Genomic DNA, 22,701 nt, shown 5'->3' with positions numbered 1-22,701 from the left:
CATTAGTGAGCAGAGGCCCCAGAACTAAAGGAATGTAACTGTATGGACGGCAATTTCCTCTAGGCCTTGGAGAAACCTGGTTGAATATGCTTCTCTGGAGTCTGTCCATCCCATTAAGTGTCTCTATCTTGAGAGATAAACGCTGCCAAATTCTCCCTGTCTGGCTCCCTCTTCTGGTTTTGTAATGGCCCCTCCTGCTCTGTTAACACATTCTTTCTTCGGTTTGGGTAATGCCATCGATTAGATGGCTTTTCTTTCTCAGCACTCACATTACCTCAAGCCTTTCAGAGATTATCCGCCAGGTTACCCTGACTTGGCTCAGGTGTTTTTCTGCCTCATCTGGCAGACACTCACAGGTGCCCCTGAGGCCACAGCAGAATTAGGTGCACTGCCTTTCTAGCCTTGGAGATGGGAAATTTGAAACTAGGTGTTAAGGCCAAATATGCAAATACCACTCATCAGCTGCACTGCCAGAGTTTTTTATCTTACAGATAAAGGGATAGGTCAGCACATTCAAGGTAGCAATAATTCTGATTGGGAAAAATTAGACCGACTTCCACGTTTCAGTAGGGGACTAATTAAACAAATTATAATACATGTGTATGATGAAATTTTATGCAAGCATTAGAAAGAATAGGGGCAGATCTTTGTGTGTGTTAACATGAATCACTTGCTAAGAGACGGAAGGAAAGTAAGGAGCAAAACTATATATTTCATCATATGTGGATAATAAGGAGTATGAGGTATATATGCATTTATGTGTTGGTGCTGTGCATAAAATGTCTCTGGGAAGACACACAAGAAATTGATAGTGATGGTTGCCTCTGTGAAGGGGTCTTGGAGTCTAGAGGTGAGAACCAGGAGAAGATTTAATTTTCGTTGCAGGCCTGCCTGGACCTCTATCAGAGCTCCTTCTGGCTTCCCCCTGCCCAGGCATAGTTCAACTGCAAAAGAATGGCGAGCAGGAAATAAATGATGTCTGACCAACATAATATTTTGAGGTTTTTAATGGCCTTTCCTGTTGTGTTTATGGCTGGTTTTGGGGTCCTTACTTTTGATATGCACCTCTGTGTCTACATCCTCTCTTCAGATCTGCATCTGTTGCTGGTCATCGACTACTTGCTCTTGAAATACTTTCATTGCTTCCCTCCAGCCCAGCCCAGCCCACAGGCAAAGCCGGGCTTGGCCTACTGAGGTTTGCCTCTGGCTGTGTGAGGGCTGCAGAAGGCTGGCGCTTCTGCTTCCTGCAGGCCTCTCGGGGGTCATCCCAGGCGATGCCTTTTCTTGGATGTCCCTCTCCCTCAGCCTGTTGTTTCTCGGGAGTGCAAGATCAGAAGGGAATTCTTACTGCCTAACTACCTGGTAACTTAGGACGGTTCTGCCTTCTTGCACCAAATCACCTCTTTTAAATGGCTGCACACGTGCACAAACTTTTTTGCAGCTTTTTTGGTAAAATCAAAAATTCAGAAACATGCCAAATGACTGTCAACAGGAAAAATAAATTGTGACACAGTGGGACACTATACAATAGTCAGAATGAATGCACAAGATTTTTGTGTATCAGTATAGAACTCAAAGTTGAGTGTAGAATGATAATACAGTAGATTAGTATTTCTATAAAATAAAAACCACACAAAAATTCTATAGACCATTATTGGATACATGTATATAGTAAAATTATATAAACATTGACAGAAAGGGTACACTGCAAATTTTGGGTAGTAGTTGCTTTGTGGAGGGAGGGAGGGAGAGAGAGGATAAGAAAGGAAATTTGTGTCTGAAATGTTTTCATTTTTAAAAGATTTGAAGCAAATATGACGAATATTAACAGTTCTTAATTCTGGAGGGTGGGTACATGGGTGTTTGTAGTTTATTTTCTTTCATTTGCCACGTTAAAATGCTCACAGTAAAAAAATACAAGTAATATTGCTCATCATGAGTCCAGGGGTATCACCGGTGTGGTCTGATCTTGGAGGGGATCATTCAAGGCAAAGTTTGGAGGAGGACGACCTGAGAATGCTGTTAATTATTTAGCACCTTCTGTCACTTTGAATAGTGAATTTCACTTGCGTGAGGGGTTGGGGCTAATCCCCCGACAACCCTTGGACAACCCTTGGACGGCAGTGGCCCAGCTGGACTCCTTTTCACCTTTGACCCTGCATGTCCTCCGTCCTGGCGTCTGTCAGTGCCGGCAGATGAGTGGCCTGGGCTGAAGCCACAGCTCTGCCCTTGACCCGGCTGCTGGCTGCCCACTTTCAGGGTCAGGTTTGTTGACACTAGCAGAACAGCCCTTGGGATTTGTGAGTTCGCGTTTGTCCTCGGGCTGTTTACTTGCTGTTCCAGAGCAGTTTTGCTGTGCCCACACCCTCCCCAAGGAGCCCCTATCTGTGTACTACGCAGCTCCCTAAGAAGAATAGGACATTGTGATCCAGTATCGGTTTTTTCAGGGGGAAATTTTTGGATGATTTTCATGTTCTTTTTTTTTTTTTTAAATAACAGCTCCATTGAGATGCAGTCACATAGCATGCAGTTCACCCATCTAACGATGAAATGGCGCTTCAGTGTATTCAGAGCTGTGCAACTGTTGACTGGAGAGACGTGGTTCTTGCTGACGCATGTAAAGAATTACAGATCAACAGATCTATTAGCGTGTAATCCGTTTATTAGTGACCTGTTCCCGTGGAAGAGAACGGGACTGGGTAGAGTAGGGGGTGAAAGGCAAAGTTTTAGGGCAAAGCAGGGAGGCAAAAGTTGAGGGGCTGAAGACCAGGGTGGCAAGCCCCCAGGCAGCCTGAGGCCGGGGGTGGGGGCCAGAGGCCCAGTGGCCCAGGAGCCAAAAGCACCAAGAGTGCCCCAAGCCCGAGAGAGAGAGACAGAGAGAGAGACAGAGAGAGAGACAGAGAGAGAGAGAGAGAGAGGGAGAGAGAGACACACACAGAGAGAGAGAGTGGGTTCTTTGTTCTGAGGACTTATGTAGTTGGTGGGAGAGGGGATAAAATGTTACATATTGATTAATGGATAAATGCAGTACCAGCTTTCCTGGGGGAGGTGACCACCCAAACTTAGGTATGTGTGGGGGTCTGTCAGCCAGAATCCTTATCTTGCTCCAGTCCTCATGTGTTCATCTTGTAAAACAAATACTTGACAGGAGGCAGTTGATTAAAATTGGGGCAGTTACCCAAAGTTACTTATGGGCTCTTTCTGTAAGCATTAGGGAATCCCTCGTAAAACAGATAGCGACCAGAGGTAGGCAGTTAACCAAAGTTGTTCAGTGGGCTTCTTCTTTGGGCACCATGGACCCTCTCCTGCATTCAGGCCCTGGGATGGAAGCACTGTTTCACAAGGTTTTCTTTCCCAGAGAGTAGAAACGCTACATAGAATTTCAAGGACTTCCCTCCTCCTGCGCTAACATGGTGTTTCTTGTGATGTCGGAACACCTGGCAGTATTATCAGACCAGGCTCAGGACTGCTGAGTTAGCAAGTGAGACCTGTCTCCTCCCTCCTCCCTGCCTCGGTTTACTATTTATTCTGCCTAATTGGTAAAAGGCGTTTCCTGGCAACCAGGGTGCTAGACGCTGGCCAGTGACAGGTTGCAGTCTCAGTCCTTCCTGTGCCGTCCCCTGCCTCACCGTGATCGCCACTCCAATGTGAGGGCCTCTCCGTCCCCTCAGAAAGAAGCCTTGTGCCCGTTAGCTAGCGGTCAGCCCCTCCCCTCGCTGTGCAGGGACTGTGCTCCCCACGCCATCCACCTGCCTCACGGCCCCTGGCACCACGAATCTGCTTTCCGTCTCTACAGACTTGCCTATTACGGACATTCCATTGAAAGGGACGGAGTCAATATGTGGTCTGTTGTGGAAGCCTTCTTTCGCTTAGCAGGTTGTTTTCAAGGTTCGTCCGTGTTGTCGCAAGTGTCACGTGCCACTACTTGGCTCCTTTTCAGGGCTGAATAATACTCCATTGGAGGGATATACCACAGTTTGCTCGTTCCTTTTCCTGTTGGTGCACGCTTGGGTTGTTTCTACTTTTTGGCTTAAGTAGTACTTCTTGAGTTCTCAAGGTAACTGGCAAGGGTATTAATTAAAGTGGTGAGCGCTGATTTTATTCAGTGTCTACTGACAACAGGCGAGCGGGATGAACTCCATTCCGATGGCGCAGAGGGCGTTTGAAAGGGAGCACGAAGGAGTGGGGGAGGGGGACCCGCAGGGGCTGGAGTGGCGTCAGGGAAGTGAAACATGTCAAAAGCAGGAAGGGAGGATCGGTTCGTGCGAATCTCGCATCTGGGTTCGCTGAACAGTGTTTATCTGACTGAAGCGAGGCTCCTGTCGTCCCACGGAGACTGGGAGACACAGGGGCCTGCCTGCAGGTGCGGGCCGGAACGGACAGCAAGTTCTTCGGGCAGCCTTGACTGCCCTCAGGCAGGCACTGTCAGGGAGGCTTCGTCCTAGCGGGCAAGGTCACCCTGGGGATGGGACCCGGAGCTGTTAGAGACTCTGTTGGTGTGTTCCAGTCTTTACAGGCCAAGGTTGAGGCCTCGTCTCGAGGAGAGGGCTGGGCGGAGCCCGGCTAGGATTCAGTTGAGGAGAGATTCTTCGTCACAACCCAAAGCCCATTGGGAGCGCAGGCCGCAGCCAGGCCCCCATCAGGAGGGCCACTGGAGGTGACAGCAGCCACCTCACCCGCCTCTGCTGGCCCCTGGGGGTCCCAGTCTGGACGATTGCCCTGTACTGCCCAGGCTGAAGAATCTAGAAAACCTCTGCCAGGACGAGGCTAGGGAACAGGAAGTTAATCCTGTTCCGTCATCGTTAGGGGCAGCCGATCCTTTCTGAGGTCGGTGGCTCTCCGGAGGTTTCTAAATGTTTCTAGGCTCAGGTTCTCTGTGGCCAGAAGTCACTTGAGGGTGGGTGGTGGCAGTCTGGGCAGTTTGGGCCAGATGCCCTGCAGACAAGTGCTGAGAGAGAGAGAGAGAGGAACAGTTCCTCCCTTGACCCCCAGCCAGTCGGGGTTGACCCCTGACATGCCACAAGCCAGAGGTGTTGCTCTTTCCACAGCCATGTGACCGGTGTGACCAGTCCCTCCAGTGATTGTCTCACTCCATGTCCTGATCCTCCTCGTGTCTTACGCTCACATGAGCCCTGGTTTCCCCCGAGGTGCCTCTGTCCTTTCTTCCTTGTCCGCCTCACACCATCTTGGAATATCTCCCACCCCCTGGCCCGTGGGCCCAGCAGGACTGTTTGAAGAGCTGTCATCCCATATATGTGACTATTGCCATTGATGCCCACGACTGCCCGAGGGCAGGAAGCATAGCCAGTGGCAAAAGAAGCGCCAGGTTAGCTCTCTCCCTGACTCGTCCTGCCACTTGTGAATTCCCATAGCCTGCTTCCCAAGGGGCTGGTATGGGAAGAAAGTAGTAGAGTGAGAAAAGTTAATCATGTGGCTTGGGTCTGACAGCCTCTGAGCCTCTTTCCACCTCCCCGGCTCATAATGAAAAATTCTGTTTAAATGGGCGGTACTCTTCTGCTGAATTGCCACGTTTATAGTCCAGACTTTCTTAAGTGTGTGTTCCTCTGGGCACCGAGTCTCAGTGGTCCTGTTCCTTTTTTCAGTTTCTCCTGTAAGAGTCCGTTCTGTTTTTCAGTGGCACCTGCTTCCTGGAGATGGTCCAGGGCGGCGCATGTCCCAAGGAGCTGCCTACTGCAGGGTACTTTCCACTACAGAGATGGCACCCTTGTCTGACTGGATGCTCCTGGGGATCTGACTGTGCAGCGCAGTTCATCTGTGGAAGGGTCTTTGAATAGTGGGCTCCCCGCCGCCCATCTGCTGCGTGGGTGGCGATAGCAGTGCCGTACCTGGAAGAGGTGTCTTCTGCAGTCAGTGCCAACAGTGCCCTTGAGAGGATGGTAGGGGACCTGTGTGGTCTGTTTGCCGGGACAGGCCAGGCCTGGTACCCCTCACTGTGTACCTCATTTCCCTTTACCGCCGGGCTGTGTAGCTGGCAGTCTGGGCACAGTTGCTATGCTTCCTTGGCTTCATGAGCCAGAGTCCCTGGTTTTGGAGCCCAGTCTCGAATTGTAGAAGAGTTGCCGTGACGGGAGATGGTGTGTTCTCATGGCCATGGTGCTCACACGGGCACACAGGCCTCGCCGACTTGTCGATTCCATCAATGCTCATCCAAGGAGCCCTTTCCCGTGGGCATCCGCCCGGGCCAAAGACAGCAGGTGTGGGTCTCGTGTGATCTGCTGCCATGATGTTCATCCCCGAGGAGGCTAAGACTTGACCCTCCAGGCATTCTGCTGCCTGGCACCAGCCCATACCACCATAAGAACCAGTGGAAGCATAGCCAGGTGAAACTTGGGAGGTCTTTTCCAGGGGAGTACCACGGCTAACAGCTGTGCCTGCTGAGCGGCGTTCTCTTTTCCATGCAGAGTTTCAAGCCATGGGTGGGGGTGGGGGACGTTGCCCAGCCGCAAGCCAGTATACCCCGTGGCCTTCAGTTTGGCTGAGTCACCCGTGAGCCGGGTCTCCGGTGTCCCCAAGCTCTGTCAGGAGTCTCAGCGTAGCGAGGCTCCCAAGAACCACGAGGTGTTGGCAGAGACCACGCGTCTTAAATCAGCACATCAGGAGGGCATCTGACCACTCCATGCTCAGTTTACTTCTTTTCCTGGAACTATCACTTCCACATGTGGCTTGTTAGGTCATGCCCACTTCGTCGCTGTTCTTGTTTTTGCTCCATTTCGTAACAGGGACATCAGGGCATAGCAGCACTTCGTTTGGCAGTCTCCCAGCGTCCGCCAGCAGTGCCGCTCAGACAGGGACTTCCAGGTGGTGATGGCAGGCCAACATCACATCCAAAGCCCCAGAGGACCGTTACCTAAATGGCCACATATTTTTTTTTTTTGCCACAGGCTCCAGTCTGCAGAATTGTCTTTTGCTGCTGCATGCTGCTCAAGAGTTCCGTTGAGTGCTGACTGGTCCACGTAGAAGACAGTGTGTACTATGGGGGGGGGATAGTTTTTTAGGTGCATCTGTCTAGTTCTTGGATCAAGACAGTGATCTCCCTTCTGCCCCTTCCCTTTCCCTGAAGTCCTGCACTACCGTATGGATGCCACACGGCTGAGCCGGGACAGCTGGGTGGACTCCCAGCAGTCCCCTCGACCCACTGCCACTCTTCTAAATGGGGCATTTCCTCGTTGGGAATGTGCTTCACAGTCGAGAGAAGAATCACATGCACTGAACGTGCCTAATCTCATGGCACACTCAGCGGTCTCTATTACAATGCCTTGAGTGTTGAGGCTCGTCTCCCGTGAACCTTTTGTATGTCAACCAGGTGAGGCTCTGTGGGGCTCGGTCAAACACCAGTCTGTGGCTGTGAAGGGAAACTCTGAGTAAAGCAGTTTACCCTCCATCGTGTGGGCGGGCCTTGTCCAATCAGTTGAAGGCCTGAGCATGAACAGACTAAAGTCCCCAGAAGAGGAAGGAATTCTGCCCCTGGACTGCCTTCCAACTCGAGCCTGCAACATGGACTCCTGTAGGAATGTCCAGACGTCTGGTCTACCCTACAAATTTCAGACTCGCCAGCCCCACAATCGCATGAGCCAGTTCCTCAAAATAAATCAATACACATCCATGTTCGGGAAGTTCCCACTTTGTGAGTCACCAGGTTGTACAACTGTAAGCAAAGCCACATATAAAGAAACCACTTTGACCAGGGGTTAATCGATCTAAACAAGAGTTTAGTTCCCGTGGCCTTCTATCATTCTGGATGCCCGTAGTCCTACGTTCTGCTCCTGTATTTGTATTCGTTTGCCAGGGCTGCCATAAAGCACCGCAAACTGAGCAGTTTAAACAACCGAAACTCATGGCATCACAACTCTGGAGGTCAGAGGCCCCAAGGCAGGGGCTGGCCGGGCTGCTTTCGTCTGAGGGCTGGGTGGGGAGCCCGCTGCTGCCCTGCGAACGCCTGTCTTCACTTCCGTGTGGCCGCCTCCTTGGACACTTGGGCGCCTGCGTCCACGTCTCCTCTCTTCAGGAGGGCCTCAGTCGTGCTGAATTCGGGACACCCCTAGTGACCTCACTTCTAACTGCACGACCTCTGTGCAGGTTCTGTATTAAAATAAGGTCACATTCAGAGGTTCTGGGGGTTAGGACTGACTGCCACATAGGAGTTTTGAGGGGACACAATTCAACCCATCACAGCCCCCCTAGCCTGAAGGGCATTTATCTCAGACTTTATCCAGGCTCCCATCTGGGAAACTGGTTGCCCAGAGCTAGCTTTTCAGAGTCTGTTTTGGGGGTGCAAGAGAAGGTTTGGCTGTCCCCAAAGGCCTGAGGGTGCCTGTTAAACAAACCACGCTCTCTAACCGTGAGCGACTATCTGATTACCTGGGAACTCACGTTTTCCATTACTGGTCTAGGCTGGTTTACAGCTGCCCCAAGGGAAGTTGTGGTTTCTTCTCTTATCACCCACAGTGCTCATCAGATCAGATGGTGGTTTCCTTATGGGTGTAAATTTGCACCACAACCAGCTTGGTCAGTCTTAGCTTATTCTTCCTCCGTGCTCATATTATCCATCAGATCATCTGTTCGTGGCCAGGGTGGCTAGGAACATGGGGTCAGTCGTTAGCTGACCAAGAGATTTCCGTTCCTTTCTCACCCAGCAGAACTGGCATGGCTCTCTGTTCTGCAAGCTGGTGCAACCAAACTTCTGGCATCTCGATAGGCATTTGCCCAAACCTGTGTCTACTTTCTCCTCTTTTGCTCTTTGTAAGAAGCGACCTCAGTCTACCTCTTAGGGGCTACCCGCCCGTGATGACCAGGGAGTATTTTACTGGTGGTCATGGTGACCTGTCCAAACAAAGCAGTTTCACTTTCTTGGTGACACAGAAGGGAGAGGAACAACCATGAAATGCTTTCAAAAATTTTATGGGACCTTCTTCTCTGTTGCTCTACACACCAATACAACTAACTCCCCAGGGCTCCCGGGGACAACAAAGACCCGTGTCATCTTGTCCCGGGACACGTCAGCAGCCAGGTCTGCTGATGCCCGCCAGGATCCCGTCCTGTGCCTTGCTAGTCAGCCTGCAGGAGCTCCCTGTCTTTTTTTCCAAAAGGATATTGTGATTTATCGGCTCTGGAGAGGAAGGGGTTAAAAACCCCATGGCATTAATCTTGGGGGCGGAGTTTATATCAGGCACTGCTTTTTAGCTGCTAAAAGACAGCAGTTTTTCTTTGTCTGCTAGAGGGATTCAGTGTCCTCATTCCACCAACATTGTTTCCAGAAACCACTCGGAATGTTGTTGGGGAGCTTCAACTCGCTCATCCACAGCGCGTCAAACAGTGAAAACTCGGGACATCAGAGGAATTTTCCTGACACCTTGGGAATGCTCACGATGAAACATTTCCTTGCTCACATTTCTGCAGCGAGCCCATGGGAGGGGGTGGGCTCACAGGCTCCTCACTCACCCGGCCACTTTCCCTTCTGTTCTGTCTTCCATGCAAGTCTCAACTATTAGACACCGCTTGCAGAAACACGGACTGAAAGGTTTAACACAGGCACTACAGGAATTTTGCAGAGGCTGGAAGCTGAGGGAGTCTGGGGATGGAGGACGGGGCAGGTGGAGGGGGGCGTGTCTCCCCCCCCCCCCGCCCCCGCAGAGCACAGTTTTACACTATTGTCAATTTTCACTGGCCACTTACTGACTGTAATCGATAGGACTGCAGGAAGACCCCTACTCCTCTGCAATGCCAGTCTCTTTTTTAAAACAATTTTTATTTATTGATGGGAGAGAGTGAGAGAGATGTTGTTCCACTTACGCATTCTTTGGTTGATTCTTGTATGTGCTCTGTCCAGGGATCGAACCTGCAACCTAGACACATCAGGACGACGTTCTAACCAACTGAGCTACTCCGCCAGGGCTGCACTGCCAGCTTTATTTGACCTGTTCTGAACCGCACACCCCCTACTGTGAACATCCTACCCCTGCCACACCCTCCCTCACACACTCATACACTTAGCCAGACCTACTAGATCTCGGAAATCGATTTGTCTCCTACTTGGCCAGGTCCTCAAAGAGCATTGTAGCCAGCCCCGTGTTGGGCACCAAACACATCCAGCTCACACATTAGACAAGGCAAGGAAGGCCAAGGCCTGACGAATTCTGGGAAAGATACAGTGGGCCACATTTAGATTTAGAGTCTATTACTTGCATAGAGAGTGAAAAGAATAATAAGCTCAAGGTCCCAGTTTCCCCAGATCATTGTCCCTCACACACCAGAGGATAATCCTGAAACAAAATTGGCCAGATGACGGCAGTGTGAGTTCTGGCGTACCCCATTGTTGATGAGCCCCCTTATTTTGTGAGGGGGGTAAGGCTGAAAATCCACACCCCACCAGAATCCACAGAGCAGGAGCAACTGCCTCACGACAGCCTCCTAGGGGACACGGAGGCTGGAGCGCGGCGGCCTCAGGGCAGCCCCTTGCAGGCATCCGGTTCCTGGAGGACCGCAGGCCCTCAGCCCAAAGGCTCACGGGAGGCTGGGTTCAAGCCCACGTACAAGGCGGGGAGCGTGCCTTGGCAGAGCTGTCACCCCACAGAGTGACAAAGGCTGTCAGTGTTGGGGCTGGAGCTGGAACAAAATCTGCTGCCAAGTACTCCCTGACTCCTCGGCCGCCCCTGCCAGCTGCGGGTGACCGGGCCGAGACAAAGCACATGACAGCGAGACGGGTGCTCCTTTCCCATAAAAATTACCCTTGTTTAAAAAAAAATCCTGTAAGTATGGGTTACGTGCTGATTATTTGTGATTACGTGCCACATTTAAGAGAGAGGGTCATTTTGACTTAGCTGAAATTATTTGCAGGAATCGAGGGGGCAGAAGGTATAGAGATGCAGAAAGAAGAAAACCCAAATCGCCCCTAACCCTAACACCCCGGACGTGTCCGAGTGGCTTGCGCCTTGCGTGGGCAGGTGCTTCATAGGCATTCGGGAGATGAATCCGTAAAAACCCTCGCGACCCCGGGGGCAAGGGAGCCTTCCCCCCGCTTGCTCGTCCTTGGTGCATGGGCTTCCACACTTGCCCCCGTGTGTCATCTGCATGTACGTGGTTTTAAAAATGAAAGCATACCATATAGTCTCTTTCGCTACTTGCCATTTACTAAAAATATAAATATGAATCGCTTTCTGTATCAGTGAACACCTCTCTAGCAGTTTTGAATGAATGAATTCCACAGTCCCGCTTTGGCATGTGACCGGGCAGAGGCCAGCCCTGCCACTCGTGCTGGAGAAGATTCCTTAGGTGACTTTGCTCTGCGACGCGGGGCTTAGCCCGGGGCCTCTCGGAGGAGCTCGGGGCTTTCTAAGCGGCTCAGGTTGCGGTCTGAGGGTTGGCGCATGGACGCAGCACACATCTCTCAGCAAGTGTGCTGGTGTCTTCCTAAAATAGGTTCTCACATAAATAGATCCTCATTAGGTTCCACTGAGTGCACTTACCGAGAAGAGGACTACAAAGGAAGAGGGGAGAAAGCAAGGGGCGGGGGGAATGGCCCAGAAAACTCCAGACTGATGGCTGGGAAGTGGTGCCATAGCCTCTGGGTTCCAGGGAAGAAGCTGGGGCCTGAGCGAACGGTCGTTGGGTCGGTCTTTTACAGCGTGACCTTTTTACCCCCCGGGTCCAAGATCACGGTAGACGTGCTGACACACGAATCACGGTCTAGAGAAGAAGAGAAACTGCCTATCAACTGTGCCCCAGAGGTAGCCACTGTGCGCATGTCCGTAAAAACACAACGTGTAATTTTACTCGAACGTAACAGAAGGAAAAGAAACAACTTCAGAGAAACATTTCTTCAAAGTTAGGTATTATTTCTTTCAAAGAGTCCTGTAAAATGAAATCATGGAGACACATATGAAGAGGCTGGAGGTATTTGTGAGGGTCTCACCCTGGGGTGATTGTACCCCTCAGGGGACACCTTTTGGTTGTCACGCCCTGAGGCAGGCTGGTGGGTAAAGACATCCTTCCATGCACAGGACAGGCCCCATGACACAGAATTATCCAGCCCTAAATGTCAACTGCGCGGTGAGAAACGTTGGGTTGTTGCATAGTTGTGGTGTTTTAAATAGTGCATCATTTTAAAGGGCCTACGTTTGCTTCTAGTTAGTAAGTCTCGGTTTCCTTAGGGGTCGCAGGGCAAGTGGCTGAGAGCATGGCCTTTGATCAGGTGGTCTGACCTTGAACTCTGCCTCACCAGCAGAGTAACCTTGAACAACCAGTTTGGGCCTTAGTTTTCTCGGCTTCGAAATTGCGGTAATGGCAAACCTATGTCATACAGCTGTGGTGAGGACTGAATGAGCTTGGGACAGTGTCTGGTTTATGCTAAGCTCCATGGAAATATTTGCTATTATTATTACTACTAATAATGCTAAATTATTAATACCTTGAATAAACCAAACAGAAAATACAAATTAAGTGTACTTTTAGAGTAATTCTCCTACGAAATTTAGGAGACAAAAATAGATTGATAGGAAAAGTATTTTTTAATGGAAACTTTAAGAAAAATACATGAACCTTGGCTGGTATGGCTCAGTGGATTAAGTGCCGGCCTACGAACCAAAGAGTCGCAGGTTCTATTCCCAGTCAGGGCACATGCCTGGGTTGTGGGCCAGGTCCCCAGTAGGGGGCGTGTGAGAGGCAACCACACATTGATATTTCTCTCCTTCTCTTTCTCCCTCCCTCCCCCTCTCTAAAATAAATAAATAAAATTTAAAAAAGAAAAAGAAATGAAATGAATGTCTGGGGCCCACTTCTCAATCTAAGATGTGTATATATGAATTCAGTGATCCAGCAAGGCTTTCCTGGTTTCTTGAGTTACCTGGTCAATGGTGGGTAACATTGTTTCAGAAAACACTTTCTTTCCCCAGCTTTAGATTCAACCAACCTGAATGCACTGTCACAGTTCACAATTCAGAGCAACAGAACAAGACCTGAGCTGCAAAGCCACCGCTGTCCCCTCCAGCCTCCCTCAGTGATCTCGTCACTTAGTCTCTGCTGTGTTTCCAGTGTTTCTCTGCGAAAGCAAACATAGATGCTGTGTGTTCTTACATAGCCCCTCTTTCTCAGACAATAGTATCCTACTTTTCCATCAAACTATCTGCCTTGGCCATCTGTCTTTCCGTACCAGGACACAGGGAGCTGCTCTGTTCTCTCGTAAGGTGACAAAGTATTCAGTTATGTAGATGTCCTGTACTTTGCTTACAAATGTGTCTGTAAGTTTTACGGATATTAACACACTGTCCTCCATGTGCGTTGTGTCACTTTAGACTCCCACTGGTACCGTGTAACAGGCCTGTTTCTCTCCAGGAGTTACTCTAGTTCACAGGCAATCCACTGGTTAAAGCCATATGGCACCAGCAGGCATCCTGGGAGGTGGAAGTGGAAACACGCCCACGTGGACATTGGGGCGTGTTAAAGCTGCCCTCCCAGGAACTGGCAGAGTGAACGTTAGCCCAGGGCAGATTCCGGGCAATTGGATACTATATTGAGGGCAATCATGTTGCCTTGGTCCCAGGACAATTCACCTTAATGCCAATAGTCAGAGTTTCTCTAGACTATGAGTTGGGTGAAGTTTCCCTCTGTAATTTGAGTGACAGATCTCTATAATTTTGATGTCTCTTTTACAGAAGCCCTTTGGCCTAATTACTACACTGGAGCAGATTCAGTTCTCTTAAAATCTCTTTAGTAACATTGTGAAAGATGAAGTCCTCGAAGCCACTATGTTTCATTTTCTTTCAGTTTTTGTCAATTAGTAAATTTAGTCTCACTATTTGTGGATTTTTTTGAAATGTTACCTCTGCCAAACCAAAATATATTTATTTCCTCCCTCATTTTTCAGCAGGTATAAAGCACCATAGAAATATCCATTTCATAGATGCTATGGGCATTGTCAAGTGCTTTGGAAATTCTAAGATAAACTACTTGAGAATTACATTACTTAAAACAGCTAATCATTTTTTTTTATTTAAAAAATTCACATCACATGGTTTACTTCATAGTTGGATTCTTCCTCATCCAGCTTCTTGTTCTTCCTGGGGTTTCTAAGTGTTACGTGAAGTATTTATCCTGAGAGTAAGCTACCGGAGATTGACGCGCTTCTGCGGAGGAGCCGTGGGCACCCTACCACACCTCGCCAGAGGGCTGTTTCTGTAGAACGTGCACCCCCAAATGTCTATACCTCCACACACCCCAGTTTGCCACATAGCCCATTGTTTTTCTTTTTTCTTTTTTTTTTTTTTTAGATTTTATTTATTTATTTTTAGAGAGGGAAGGGAGGGAAAGGAAGGGGGAGAGAGAGAGAGAAACATCAATGTGTGGTTGCTGGGGTTTCTGGCCTGCAACCCAGGAATGTACCCTGGCTGGGAATCGAACCTGGGACACTTTGGTTCCCAGCCCGCGGTCAATCCACTGAGCTATGCCAGCCAGGGCAGCCCATTGTTTTTCAACATCTCATTCCTCCGAGGACTGTGGTTCCCGCAGTTCCACCAGACACGCATTCTCTCAGTACTCTGACTCCTGTGCGCCCGTGCTTTCTTCGGTGTTCTCTGTGGAACCACAGGCCACCCAGTGCCTGCCCCCCACACTGTGATTTCGTCCAACCCTCCTGCTTCAGCGTGGCCATCAGGCCCTGCCTGATCTTCTCACGATGAAGTGCCTGCCTGGTTGGGTCATGGTTACTCAGCTTCGGTTGAACCCCACAGATGCTGTACAAGGCCAAGTACGGTCCGATGTGGATGACCCGTGCAGGATCTCAGAGCCATGTGAACCTGGCCAGCGCCCCGCTCCTGGAGCAAGTGATGCGGCAAGAGGGCAAGTACCCGTTACGGAACGACATGGATCTATGGAAGGAGCACCGGGACCTGCAGGGCCTGGCGTATGGGCCCTTCACCACGTGAGCTGGGGCCTGAAGGGACTGGAATGGGGCCCCCGCGGGCCAGGCCCAAGGACAGTGGCACCGGGCAACCAATAGATAAAGGGCAGGGCAGGGTCTCCCCAACACTCTGTCAGGAAGGCAGTGGTTGGGATTGACTGAAGCCTGGGGACCATTCCTTGACTCTCCCACTAGTATATTGTAGGACTTCGGACAAATGAATAACTTCCCCTTCCTTGGCCCTGCGTTTCTCACCTGTAACATGGGAGCATAGACTAACCTATCTTCGAGGTAACTAGGACCTTTCCAGCTCCATTATTCTGCCTTATGGTTGAAAATATACCAACTCAGATCATAATGGGACATATCTGTTTATAGTAAAAAAAAATGTTAAAACCATATGAGCTGGGAGGGCTCAGTTTAATTTTTAAAGATTATGTATGTATTTATTTATTTATCTCTAGAGAGAGCGATAGGCAGAAAGAGAGGGAGAGAAACATCAGTGTGTGGTTGCCACTCCCACAGCCCCTACTGGGGACCTGGCCTGCAACCCAGGCATGTGCCCTGACTGGGAATCGAACCAGCGACCTTTTCATTTGCAGGCTGGCCCTCAATCCACTGAACCACACCAGCCAGGGCTAATTTTTGAAATATTTCCCAAATTATGTATTGTATGCTTGTTGTTGGATGTACGTTCCACACATGCTGTCCATACACAAGAGATAGATGTAGGTTCAGTCTTGAAGCTATGCCTAGAAAAGTTGAGATTATTTTGTCAGCGACAGATTGGAGGATGGGCTGAGCATGTTATATACCCATATGTCTACTGCGGTAAATAACTGAGAATCACTGGTGATAAACCATTCCCAATGCCACAGGTTGTATTTGGGCATCTTACAGGCTTTTTTTTTTGTTATTGTTGTTGCTATAATATGTTAACAGAGCTCTAAAAATGAGTGGCTTTTTATTTTCCCTAGCTGCTCAGTGTCCCTGTTTCAGCCATTTCTTGAGGGAGTAAGGTCGGTGCTGGTGGCAGGAATAGTGCCAGCAACAATGTGAGTGACTGTGTGTTTATGACATGCCAGGCATCGGGCTAGTCTCTTTCCATTTACTATTTCATTTTATCCTCACGTCATGCCCATGAAAGAGACTTTTATTCCCATTTCACAGATGAAGAAACTGTCCTAGAGGGCTTTTTGCCTCACTGGGCAGAAGTGACAACAACTAGCAAGTGGTGGAATAGACCCCTGATTCCGGAGCTCAGGGACTCACTGCCTCCGTGTTTTGGGAAAGAAAACGGGCCGGTCGGAGGGTTTGTCTCCTCTGTCTTTGATGCCGATACACGCATTTTCCCATTGCACGGTTTTCTTTCTTCCCAGTTCTTCACAGGTGGACAGCCTCAGAACTTAATGATTCCTGGGCCCCTTATGCACAGTCCTGGGAAGAGAACAGAGAATGGGACATACCTTGAAGAGCTCTTGAAGGACAAGAGCTCTTTAACTTGCCCTGACTGGCGTGGCTCAGTTGGTTGGGCATCATTCTGCAAAGTGAAAGATCACTGGTTCAATTCCTGGTCAGGGCACATGCCTGACCAGGGTTGTGGGTTCGGTCCCCTGGTGGGGCACATATTAGAGGCAAATAAATAAAATCTTAAAAACAAAACAAAACAAGACTCTTCAACTTGATATCTGACTCTGAGGGTGAGATCTGGGTCTCAGACTCCCCGAGTCAGGCCACCTGTGGACTTCGAGGCTCAGGTTTAGAGCCAGAGCTGAACATTACGCCCCTTTGTCGTCGGTTTGTGCTTTTATGCTCTAACGCCAGTTTCCTATGCATGTGATGCCGTCCGTGTGTATGCAAAGGCCATTTTGCTAACCTATGATAATAAGGGTGTTTTTGTTTTAATATACATAAATATTTATATTTACATCTTACTTTATGAAGCATGTTTCCCCAAGAAATAGTTCATCAACCACAGAAATGCTCTCATTTAATCCCTGCAAATCTGATCCCTGCTGTTGGAGAGTTTCACTCCTGGAGAAGCACCTGCCGCCTGCAGCTTCAGTAAATGAGTCTACTCTGGCTTCCATGTCTTTCTCGGCGGCACTTTTAGTTTATGTTTTTTCAGGGGTTTTTTTTTGCTATAGTATGTTAATAGAGTATAATAAAGAAAACTGGGGTTCAAGGTTCCTTTAAAATCAATATTTCTAAAAACACCCTTATGATGTCTCCATTTCTTTTTTTTTAAAGATTTTATTTATTTTTAGAGAGGGAAGGGAGGGAGAAAGAGAGAGAGAGAGAAACATCCATGTGCGGTTGTTGGGGGCCATGGCCTGCAACCCAGGCATGTACCCTGACTGGGAATCAAACCTGCGATGCTTTGGTTTGCAGGCCGTGCTCAATCCACTGTGCTACACCAGCCAGGGCTTAAAATCAATATTTTTAAGAATTAAAAATCTGATTTTTGACTTAAGACTTTGAATTGAGTTTTTCCTTTTAAAATACCTTATTGATTTTGAAAATTTAAAAGTAACACTTATTGTAAAAATTTCAATAATAAAATACTGTCTTTCTACCTCTCACTCCTGTCTCATCCTCCTAAGTAGTCCCAGCAGTCGGGCGTGTATTCTTCCCTTCTTTCTGTAGAAACATGCAGATATACACCTAGATGTGTGGGGCTTCCTCCTCTCCTCTTAAAATTGGACTACATTGTACAATACTTACTATTCTGGAACTAGCTTATAAAAACAGACCCATCCCAGCTTTCTTAGGAAAGGTAACGGGTGTGGGGGTATCTGAGGGTGGGGGCAGCTTCTGAACATTAAGCGCTCCCACCGGAAGCATGCACCCCACAGTGTGAGCTTCCCTGACTGATCAGAGTGGGGACCAAAGCACCCGCTGGATGGCCGTGGCAAGATGGTTGAAGGCATCGGCCTAGTGGGGCTCCCTGTCCCCTTGGCTTGTTGGGCAGAGAAGAGCATGAAGATTCAGAATAGGGGCACCCCGGGAACCCTAATTGTCTCCTTCTTTATTCCTTGTCCTCTATACGGACGGACTGAGCCACTGCAGCGCCTCCTCCTTTCACATACAGAAGGCTCTGGAGCTGTGTAATTCTAAGATAATCACAGTCAGCAGTTAGTAGGCACTCACCACGTGCCGGGCACCGATCTAAGCACCGGCCAAGCCTACTGTGAGAGGCACTCTTATTATTCCCATTTTACAGAAGGAGACACGGAGACACAGAGGAATTCAGTGCAGCCTGCCCACGGCCGGTCACTCAGCCAGGACTCATCATGCCTGTGATTTGCCCCTCGGCAGCCTGGCTCTAGGTGTCCACCTGAACCACTGCCACTCTGCTGTAGTGAGATTTTAAAATGTTATGATTTGAAGATTCTAGCCTTGGAAAGTTTTGATGGTGCTATCATTTTCAATCTCAAAATGAGATTTTCCTAGAGTCCGTAGGGTGCCTGAGGGGCGGATGCCCTCCCATTGGAGCCCCATCGGATACTTACATTTGTGCCGCCCCTCTGTCCCCCGCAGGCAAGGACATCACTGGTACCAGCTGCGCCAGGCGCTGAACCAGCGGATGCTGAAGCCAGCTGAGGCTGCACTCTACACAGATGCTCTGAATGAGGTGATTGACAGCTTCATGGTCCGACTGAAAGAGCTGCGGGCAGAGAGTGCCTCTGGGGATCAGGTGGCCGACACGGCTCACCAGTTCTACTACTTCGCCTTGGAAGGTACCTTTGTCGGGAGAGGGGCTGGGCGGGCGCGGTCAGGGGCAGGGTGGCTTACCCCCCTCACAGCCCCCTGGGTTCCGTGTGCCATGGCCCTGCCTCCCGTGTTGGCCTCTGTGCACTGCCAGCTATTTGCTACATCCTGTTTGAGAAACGTATTGGCTGCCTGGAGCGCTCCATCCCCCAGGACACCGCGACCTTCGTCAGATCTGTCGGGCTCATGTTCCAGAACTCCCTCTACGCCACCTTCCTCCCCAAGTGGACCCGTCCCTTGCTGCCCTTCTGGAAGAGATACCTGGATGGCTGGGACGTCATCTTCTCTTTCGGTGAGGGGCCCAGGAGATGCAGCTGGGGGGTGGGTCCCAGGGGCCATGTGTTGGCAGTCTCCCACAACCACCTCCCTCATACTAGCAGCTGTCGGAGTGGCTCCTGGTCCTTGGAGAGCATGACTTTTGACCTTGTCCTCCCCTCTTGTCCCCTGTCCCTGTAGGGAAGAAGCTCATTGATCAGAAACTCAATGAGATAGAGGCCCAACTGCAGACAAAAGGGCCAGATGGGGTCCAGATATCTGGCTACCTGCACTTCCTGCTGAGCAGCGGACAGCTCAGTCCTCACGACGCCATGGGCAGCCTCCCTGAGCTGCTCATGGCTGGAGTAGACACGGTGCGTGAGGGGGGCCAGCGAGGCGATCAGGGGCTCCCATCCTGATCCAGTTCCCCATTACCCCCCACCTGAACCTGACCTTCGCCCCTCCAGGTACCTGCTTCTATTTCTGTGACATGGATGTAGAGCTAGAAGGAAAATGGAGGTGGGGAGGTCATTCAGCCCTGCAGAGGCGGGCAGGGAATTGTCCTCTTGTAGGAGGGATTACGTCACCTTCCGGAGCCTTGCCGAAAGCCGGGAAGCTCCATCTCACACCTAATCAAACTCTCTCGCTCTCTCGCACTCTAATTGAAGTCGAGAGTTGGAGAGCCTGTCCATCTGCAGCCTCTTTGTAGGACCTCTTTTCATGTTGGGGTTTTAGGTTTTATTTTTTTTTTTATGTTGGGTTTCTCTGTGTTAGAGTCTCCTCTGTTGTTCGAGTGCCATTCTCCGTCATTGGTCCTCGTCCCACGGTGGAGTCACGTTTAGCTCGGAGGGCCCCCCAGACCCCCGTCTTACTCTGTCATGCTTATGGCAAAGTACTTCTCCCCCACATGTTGCACGCACCCACTCGCACCCTCCCATCGCCTACCTGGCTTCTTTCCCGCAAATCCCTTCTCACTCCCTCTCCCGCTCTGCTCCCCAGACGTCCAACACGCTGACGTGGGCCCTGTACCACCTTTCAAGGAGCCCAGAGATCCAGGCGGCCTTGCATGAGGAAGTGGTGGGCGTGGTGCCAGCGGGGCAGGTGCCCCGGCACAAGGACTTTGCCCACATGCCCCTACTCAAAGCTGTGCTTAAGGAGACCCTGCGGTAAGCTGCTGCTCCCGGAACACAGGGTCTGTGCGTGGGGGGTGACGCGGGAGTGGGCAGTGGGGCCTGGTGGGCTGAGGTTCGTTGGCCAGAGTCGAGATGGCGGGGCAGCCTGGGGAACCGAAGAGGTGGGGTGCAGGGGCGGGCACTCTGCCCCTCCTCGGATCCAGAGGCAGGCCTGCCTCTTCTTTCCCCTGCAGCCTCTACCCTGTGGTCCCCATAAACTCCCGGGTAATCATGGAAAAAGAGATTGAAGTTGGTGGCTTCCTCTTCCCCAAGAACGTGAGTGGGGCTGGACGGCTGGGGTTCCCCGGGGTGCCCCACGGCCCTAAGCTGATGTGCTGCCCGTTCTTCCTCTGAAGACCCAGTTCGTGTTCTGCCACTATGTGGTGTCCCGGGACCCTAGCATCTTCCCTGAGCCGGAGAGCTTCCACCCCCATCGCTGGCTGAAGAAGAGTCAGCCTGACACCCTCGGGGTCCAACACCCATTTGGCTCTGTGCCCTTCGGCTACGGGGTCCGGGCTTGCCTGGGCCGCAGGGTCGCGGAGCTGGAGATGCAGCTGCTGCTGGCAAGGGTGAGTGGGGAGAGGCGGGAGGTGCGTGGGCCAGGGAGGGGTGAAGGAGACCTTGGGGAGGGGAGGAAGGGAAGCAAGCGGGGGGGCGGGGCATGCAGGGAAGGGCAGTGGATGCAGACCACAGACGTTAACTGCCCCGTGTGCATTGTACCTCCCAGCTGATGCAGCAGTACGAGGTAGTCCTGGCTCCTGAGACAGGGGAGGTGAAGAGTGTGGCCCGCATCGTCCTGGTTCCTAATAAGAAGGTGGGCCTGCGTTTCCTGGAGAGGCACAGCTGAGTGGGGCCCCTGCCACCCTGGGGCTCCCCCTAGAGGCCCTGGCCCTGGCTGTCTGGGATGAGGGGGAAGGGGACTGCCGGAGACCAAAGGTTGGAGACACTCAGTGCGCTTCCCACAGAACTATGTGCTTTTGCTACTTTTATCATTTTGCGCATCTCCCTTCTAGATAAAAGGCCACACCCTTGTCACATTGCTATCCTTTGGAAAGCAGAATAAAGGGAGTTTTGTGGTCATTGGAGACCTTGGTCATTCTTTTTGATGAGCGAACCTCTGAACCCCTTTCTGTGTTTGGGAAATGCCCTCTCCCCACTTAGGAATCTTGGCGGGAGGCGGAGCTGCCTCCCTCTCTGGAGAAGGAGAGCCCTGTGTGCTCTCCCAGGCCTCACACAAAGGCCTGGGCCTCGCCTGGCACTGGCCGAGGCCCGGCCTGAGCAGGAGCAGTGGGGGTGCTCCCAGACCCTGAGAACAGCACCCTCTATTGAACAGAACGTGCTTGGATACAGGCAGTGAAGTGCTACACAAATTGTTGTAGGAACTCCAGGCCAGGCCTACAGGAGTGTGACTTCTAGGACATCACCAGGGCACTGAGCAGCCCGGGGAGCAACACGTGCCCACACTCAGGAGATTGAGAGCTGGGAAGCTCTCATTACACTGTTGGCCCCAGAGCTGCTCCGTGTCTCCCAGGTCTATGCTGGCCAGAAGGAAGAAAGACAGGAGGGAAGGAAGGAAGGAAGGAGGGAGGGAGGGAGGGAGGGAAGGAAGGAAGGAAGGAAAGAAGGAGGGAGGGAAGGAAGGAAGGAAGGAAGAAGGAAGGAAGGGGAAGAGGGGGATGGAGGGAGGGAAAAAGAAGGAAAGGAGGGAAGGAAGGGAAGGATGAAGGAAGGGAGGGGGGGAGAGGGAGAGAGAAGGAAAGGGAAGGAAGGAAGGAAGGAAGGAAAAGAGTCGGGGAGGGAGGGAGAGAGAAAGAAGGAAGGGAGGGAGGGAGGGAAGATTCCTTCCCCACTCCTGCCCCTGAGTACCCCTGAGGCCAGTGGTCACTGGCCCTGGACCTCTGTTAATGCCTCCAGAGAGATCAGGAGTAGCAGGTGTGTGTCCTCTGTCTCACTGCCACTTTCCAAATCTCTCACATACATTTGAGAGGTGGAACCTGATTCCCACCTGGAACTCTAGCTGCAAGGAAGTCTGAGGATTATGGTTTTTAGTTTCCAAACCTCTTCCGCACAGAAAGCCAGCCAGAATGAAAGCGGGTTTGCACTGAGACCCAAAGTACCGAATCAGACAGAAACCTGAGAACTCGGTGAGTCCCAGCTTCACAGAGGCCCAGTCTGGGTTGTACATTTCTGCTGAGTCATAGAAAACAAAAGTCAGGTTTCTTATGTCTGTGGGATTTGAGTGTGCACCCATTAGAAAAGCACGCAGTTGTCCTAACTAAAATCCTCCAGTGGTCTCCCTCAGTGTCGCTCAAGTTCAAAACCCTTCCTGTGGCTTGGAAGACTCCTGTCCTGCCCTGCACACCGGCCTCCATGCTTCCCTGTCGGCCTCAGCTCTCCCCACGGCTGAGCCCAAATTCCTTGTATTTCCCCCGAGCACGGTGTGCTCTTTCTGGCCTCGACACTTTGTACTTCATGTCCCCTCTCCTTGGAACACCCTGGGCGTTCACCAACTGTCACGTCATCGCAGAGAGCCTGCTTTTCCTTAGAACTCAGCTCAAATGTCACTGCCTCTGCAAAGCCTTCCCTGACCTC

The 22,701-nt window shown here is 50.8% G+C and overlaps 1 protein-coding gene across 2 annotated transcripts in view; it reads left to right on the top strand.

Moving 5' to 3' along the window:
- Positions 1-21,194, top strand: part of LOC123829715 (sterol 26-hydroxylase, mitochondrial) — a 33,773-nt gene extending 12,579 nt beyond the window's left edge. For both annotated transcript variants that reach the window (XM_045855585.1, XM_045855587.1), the window contains exons 2-9: positions 14,742-14,932; positions 18,452-18,651; positions 18,777-18,974; positions 19,139-19,311; positions 19,937-20,103; positions 20,304-20,385; positions 20,466-20,678; positions 20,837-21,194. In XM_045855585.1, the coding sequence (XP_045711541.1) occupies positions 14,742-14,932; positions 18,452-18,651; positions 18,777-18,974; positions 19,139-19,311; positions 19,937-20,103; positions 20,304-20,385; positions 20,466-20,678; positions 20,837-20,956 (1,344 nt within the window). In that variant the 3' untranslated portion in view covers positions 20,957-21,194. The remainder of the gene's footprint in view (positions 1-14,741; positions 14,933-18,451; positions 18,652-18,776; positions 18,975-19,138; positions 19,312-19,936; positions 20,104-20,303; positions 20,386-20,465; positions 20,679-20,836) is intronic.
- Positions 21,195-22,701: the final 1,507 nt, after the last annotated feature.

This window comes from Phyllostomus hastatus, unplaced genomic scaffold (genome assembly GCF_019186645.2).
Source record: "Phyllostomus hastatus isolate PE091 unplaced genomic scaffold, TTU_PhHast_1.1 phas_contig_137, whole genome shotgun sequence".
In the NCBI taxonomy this organism is placed as follows: domain Eukaryota; kingdom Metazoa; phylum Chordata; class Mammalia; order Chiroptera; family Phyllostomidae; genus Phyllostomus; species Phyllostomus hastatus.
This window is presented reverse-complemented; position numbering and strand designations above follow the sequence as displayed.